The sequence below is a fragment of the Symphalangus syndactylus genome, chromosome 14 (genome assembly GCF_028878055.3).
Source record: "Symphalangus syndactylus isolate Jambi chromosome 14, NHGRI_mSymSyn1-v2.1_pri, whole genome shotgun sequence".
Classification (NCBI taxonomy): domain Eukaryota; kingdom Metazoa; phylum Chordata; class Mammalia; order Primates; family Hylobatidae; genus Symphalangus; species Symphalangus syndactylus.
The window spans coordinates 115344283-115350282 of NC_072436.2; the positions used below are offsets into that span (position 1 = coordinate 115344283).

Sequence of the window (6000 nt, forward strand, 5' to 3'; positions counted from 1 at the left end):
GGCACGATCTCGGCTCACTGCAACCTCCACCTCCCGGGTTCAAGCGATTCTCCCGCCTCAGCCTCCCGAGTAGCTGGGATTGCAAGCGCCCATCACCATGCCATGCCCGGCTAATTTTTTTCTGTTTTTAGTACAGATGGGGTTTCACCATGTTGGCCAAGCTGGTCTCGAACTCCTAACCTCAAGTGATCCACCCACTTTGGTCTCCCCAAGTGCTGGGATTACAAGCCTGAGCCACTGTGCCTGGCCTGTTTTTGAGTCAGGGGTCTTGCTCTGTCACCCAGGCTGAAGTGCAGTGGTGCAATCACGGCTCATTGTAGCCTCGACCTCCCAGGCTGAAGTGATCCTCCCACCTCAACCTCCTGAGTAGCTGGGACTACAGGCAGCTGCCACCATGCCCGGCTAATTTTTTTTTTTTTTTTTTTAGTAGAGACAGAGTCTTGCTATGTTGCCCCGGCTTTGGGCATACATTCCTTTGTATGTCTGACTAATACCCCACTGATGGTATGCCACATTTTGCTTATCCATTCATCTACTAGTGGACATACGGGTTGTTTTTAATTTGTGGTTATTAATAATGCCACTTAGGAATATTCATGTGCAAGTTTTCGTGTAGACATGTTTTCATTCTTCTTGGTTCTATACTTAGGAGTGGAATTGCTGGGTCATATGGCAACTGTGTTTAGCATTTTGAGGAACTGCTAGACTGTTTTCCAAAGTGACTGCACCATTTTAAATCTCCACTGACACTTGTTATTCTGTTTTTGTTGTTGTTGTTGTTTGTTTGTCTTTTGAGACAAGGTCTTGCTGTGTCGCCCAGGCTGGAGTGCAGTGGCGTGTTCACGGCTTGCTGTAGCCTCAACCTTCCTGGCTCAGGTGATCCTCCCACCTCAGCCTCCGGAGTAGCTGGAACCAGCCACAAACAGCTGCCCACATTGGTGACTTGGGCCACCACACCCAGCTAACTTTTTTTGTAGAGATAGGGTTTTGCCATGTTGCCCAAGCCCTCCGTGTTTTTTGCTATGGCCATCCTAGTGGGCGTGCAGTGGTATCTCACTGAGGTTTTGACTTGCATTTCCCTGATGACTAATGATGTTGGGCACCTTTTCATGTGCTTATTGGCCATTTGTAGATCTTCTCTGGAGAAATGTCTGTTCACATCCTTTGCCCCTTTTTTTTTTTTTTTTTTTTTTTGAGACGGAGTCTCGCTCTGTCGCCTAGGCTGGAGTGCAGTGGCGTGATCTCGGCTCACTGCAAGCTCTGCCTCCTGGGTTCACACCATTCTCCTGCCTCAGCCTCCCGAGCAGCTGGGACTACAGGCGCCCGCCACCACGCCCACCTAATTTTTTCTATTTTTAATAGAGACGGGGTTTCACCGTGTTAGCCAGGATGGTCTTGATCTCCTGACCTCGTGATCTGCCCGCCTCGGCCTCCCAAAGTGCTGTGATTACAGGCGTAAGCCACTGCACCTGGCCCCTTTGCCCATTTTTTAACTGGGTTTTTTTAATTGATGAATTATTTTTAAAAAGCAAAACTGATGTCTAAGCCTGTTTGAAGAGTATCAGTGTGGCCCATTGTCTCAAGTTGTCACTGTGGGTCAGACATTTTTAAGTTTACATGCATAAGTTTTAGTCACGTGCCAGGCTGTTGGGTTCAGTGGCCCCAGGAGCTGTGTTCAGCCGGCATCCATGTTATACAAGGTGTGGTCCTCAGTGCGTGTCACCGATGCTACCATCGAGGAGCCCCTGCTCCAGACAGGGAAAGGGTGACCACTGTTGCTTTCATGGAGCAAAACGATGCTTGGGTTATCTTCAAGTGCATTATTCCTCTTGGTCATGCTACTGGGATCAGATGTGGGAAATCCATGTCCCTCATGCTAAAACGTGTGCTTCTTTTGTTTTACCCAGAAGATGCTAATCGGAAGAAGAACTTGCCCCCGAAAGTGCCCATAACGCCAATGCCACAGTATTCCATTATGGAGACGCCGGTGCTGAAGAAAGAACTGGATAGGTTGGCGGTCTTCAAAGCTTGTTGCCCACAGTGGTCTTTTCCCTCCCATAAGTAACCAGGTTTCACACACCTGGGGGCGGAAGGGTCCCCCATGTGCTCTCTGGGCCTGGTGGATGCAGCTGGCCTGGGCTTGGGAAGAAAGGTCTGCAGTCGGCTCCTTAGGGAGCATGCGTGACTGCTGGGTGCCGGGGTGAGCCGCCCAGTTCTCTCGGCATACCATTCCCCAGGGAGGCAACACAGGATTCCTGCATGTCACCCCTGGCCAGCAGGTCCCCATATTCCATGTGGATGGAAATGGCCCCCTAGCCAGAGCAGTCTGAGTGAGGAGGTCTGATTTTTTTTTTTTGAAAGACAGAGTCTAGCTCTGTCGCCCAGGCTGGAGTGCAGTGCCGCAATCCAGGCTCACTGCAACCTCCACCTCCCGGGTTCAAGCGATTCTCCTGGCTCAGCCTCCTGAGTAGCTGGGACTACAGCCACACGCCCCCACCCCAGGCTAATTGTTGTATTTTTAGTAGAGACTGGGTTTCACCATGTTGGCCAGGCTGGTCTTGAACTCCTGACCACATGATCCACCCGCCTCGGCCTCCCAAAATGCTGGGATTACAGGCGTGAGCCACTGCGCCCGGCGAAGGCCTGATTTTTTAAAAAAGAACATTTAACTCTCACATCCACATGACACTGCTCTTCCACTCAGGCACCCGGGGAAGCTGCTGCTGCCACCATCCCTCAGAACTGGGAGCAGCATATCTTTTGTTTATTTTTTATTTTTGGAGACAGGATCTCACTCTGTTGCCCAGGCTGGAGTACAGTGATGTGATCTTGGCTCACTGTAGCCTCAGCCTCCCAGGCTTAAGCGATCCTACCTCATCCTCCCTAGTAGCTGGGACTACAGGTGACACCACCATGCCTGGCTAATTTTTGTATTTTTTGTAGAGGCAGGGTCTTGCTGTGTTGCCCAGGCTGGCCTTGAACTCCTGAGCTCAAACTGTCCTCCTGCCTCAGCCTCCCAGAGTGCTGGGATTGTAGGCGTGAGCCATTTTGCTTGGCTGGCAATGTTTCTTTTGGAATATTCAGAGTAAGCTTAGTTGGCGCCTAAATAGACACTAACCTCCGATGCTCACAGAAGTCAGGCATCTATGGTTTGTCACACAAGCCATTCGCTGAATGCATTGGGTATCACTCTTGCTAAGATAGGGAACATTGTGGAGCATGGACCAGCTGTGTGGGTGGGTCCTGAGATCCACCTGTCCCTCCGTCAGGTTTGGAGTCCGCCCTCTGCCTAAACGCCAAATGGTTCTGAAGCTGAAGGAGATATTCCAGTACACTCACCAGACCCTGGACTCAGACTCTGAGGACGAGAGCCAGTCCTCACAGCCGCTATTGCAGGCGCCTTGCTGCCAGACCCTCACCTCCCAGACCTACAAGCCTTCAAGGGCAGGGGTCCATGCCCAGCAGGAAGCCACCATAGGACCCGGGGCCCATAGGCCCAAGGGACCTGCTAAGACCAAGGGCCCCCAACATCAAAGGAAGCATCATGAAAGCATCACACCCCCAAGCAGGTCGCCCACCAAGGAGGCACCTTCAGGCCTCGATGATGACGCCCAGATCCCAGCCTCTCAAGAATCCGTGGCCACCTCTGTGGATGGCAGTGACAGCTCCTTGAGCTCACAGAGGTAACCAGATGGATGCGATGGGGTCAGTGGCCTCATGTATCCTCTGGCCCGTGGGCGTGAGGGTTGGCATGAGTGAGGCCTAATGGCCAATCGTCAAAAACCCCCATCACCTTCTGGGTTTGACCTATGGGAAAACCAGGTGGGTTTAGGGGGCTGGTTCCCTGAGCCCAGCCCTGCGCAGGCCTCCTGGTTCCTGCCCCACATGCTAGACATTTCTGGCTGGGACAGGATCCCGCTGGAGTAGCCTGCAGGGATCTCTCAGGCCCGTCCTGCCTTGCTGGGGATCGTGCCACATGCCAGGCTCCGTGGGACGCGTAGACACCCTCCTTCCTTTAAAGAGGCTCATGGTCTCAGGGGCTGGAGAGAAAGGGGTTGCAAAACGTCCTGGTCTGGCTCTTTTCAGTTCTTCCTCCTGTGAGTTTGGAGCGGCATTTGAGTCTGCAGGTGAAGAGGAGGAGGGCGAGGAGGAGGTCAGTGCCTCGCAGGCAGCCGTGCAGGCGGCGGACACGGACGAGGCGCTGAGATGCTACATCCGCTCCAAGCCGGCCCTGTACCAGAAGGTGCTGCTGTACCAGCCCTTTGAGCTGGGGGAGCTGCAGGCAGAGCTGAAGCAGAACGGCCTCTGTGTGTCCTCGCGCAGGCTGTTGGACTTCCTGGACACCCACTGTATCACCTTCACCACTGCCGCCACCCGCAGGGAGAAGCTCCAGGGCAGGAGGCGGCAGCCTCGTGGCAAGAAGAAGGCGGAGCGGAACTGATGGGGCCGTCCCGACCCCACCCCAACCTGCCATCAGCAGCCCCCACCCCTGCCATTTGCAGGGAGGACCTGGGACACCCAGCGTGGGTCAGGCCTCCACAGGCATTTCTGGGCCTGGGGACCACATCAGCTCTGCACTGTGATGATGACCACAGCCCAATCCAGGGCTTCCTCCTCTGGGCTCTGCTTTCTAGAGTGGCATTTGCAGCATGTCACCCACTGGATTTAGAGACTGCAGCCCCTTCCTCTGTCCGTGCTCACAGTGTGTCTCCCTTTTTGTTTTTTTTTTTTTTTTTGAGACAGTCTCGCTCTGTCACCTAGGCTGGAGTGCAGCGGCACAATCTCGGCTCACTGCAACCTCCGCCTCCTGGGCTCAAGCAATTCTCCTGCCTCAGCCTCCCCGATAGCTGGGACTACAGGCACACGCTGCCACACCCAGCTAATTTTTTATATTTTAGTAGAAACGGGGTTTCACCATATTGCTCAGGCTGGTCACAAACTCCAGAGCTCAGGCAATCCGCCTGCTGCGGCCTCCCAAAGTGCTGGGATTACAGGCGTGAGCCACTGCGCCCAGCCCAGTGTGTCTCCCTTTAACCCAGTAGGGCCCTCAGGTGTCCCAGGGGGCAGTGGGCCATCATCAGCTGGCCAGGACATGGCCTATTCTGCCACATTTGCCACCTCTGAGCCCACCAGTCCTGGGCACAGCTGCCCCACACGTCTGTCCTGAGATGGATGTTAGGTCCTGCCTGCCCCAGCAGCCCAGGCCTGTCCTCCTCAGCACTCAGGCCAACCCCAGCCACCACCAGCCTGAGACCAGGTGTCCTCAGGCTCCCTGCACTGCCACAGCCCAGATGCAGCTCTCCTGGCCCAGCCGTGCTACCCGGACTCTTGTCTTTGTTACCAGCAGTCTCCAAACTGGACAGTGCACAAGGGCCCAGAACAACTCTGATGCCACCACAAAACAAACATGTTCACTAGCGGGTTCCATTCTTTGGGTTAAAGCTGCCTCCAGCCTCAGGAGCAGTGTGGAGGAAGACGAGGGCCAGGAAAGAAGGAAACCTTGGTCTCTCCATCCTTGTGAATGTCCTCGTCTGTTTCAAATACAGTGCAGTCAGTTTTATATGATGTGCAATAAACCAAAAAGGCTTTATTAAAATCTCGCTGCCACGCTCCAGGGAGATCACGAGGGAAACAAGCGGGAGCTGGAGACACCGCGGCCCCTCAGCCCCTGCCCCATGCCTGCAGACGCCCCCACCTTGCACCTGCCCTTTACTTCAGAGTAACCTGGGCCTGCTGTCTCCTCATTTCAGTTCCTAGACCAGAGATGCAGACGTTCATCCATTAATCCACACACCCGCATCCAACAGAGCCCTGGCCGGGTGCCAAGCTCCAGCCCCCGCTCCTCAAAGTGGGGCCTAAGCACCCCCAGCAGCTGCCTCAGCCGGGAGTTGCTACAAAAGCAGATTCAGGCCCCACCCCCGCCGCCCAGCCCACCCCACCCCACAACTCACCGAGACAGTATGTGCCTTTACCAATGCATCCAGTCCAGTGGAGGAGACA

At 54.4% G+C, this 6000-nt stretch overlaps 1 protein-coding gene across 6 annotated transcripts in view; it reads left to right on the forward strand.

Annotated features, from left to right (window-relative positions):
* The window catches only part of SLX4 (SLX4 structure-specific endonuclease subunit), a 30467-nt gene extending 24871 nt beyond the window's left edge, over positions 1–5596 (forward strand). For 4 of the 6 annotated variants that reach the window (XM_063618268.1, XM_055242417.2, XM_055242416.2 and 1 more), the window contains 3 exons: positions 1908–2010; positions 3270–3683; positions 4087–5596. In XM_063618268.1, coding sequence (XP_063474338.1) covers positions 1908–2010; positions 3270–3683; positions 4087–4441 — 872 coding nt within the window. In that variant the 3' untranslated portion in view covers positions 4442–5596. The remainder of the gene's footprint in view (positions 1–1907; positions 2011–3269; positions 3684–4086) is intronic. The other 2 variants (XM_063618269.1, XM_055242418.2) reach the window with 1 other exon arrangement.
* The last annotated feature ends 404 nt before the right edge of the window (positions 5597–6000 follow it).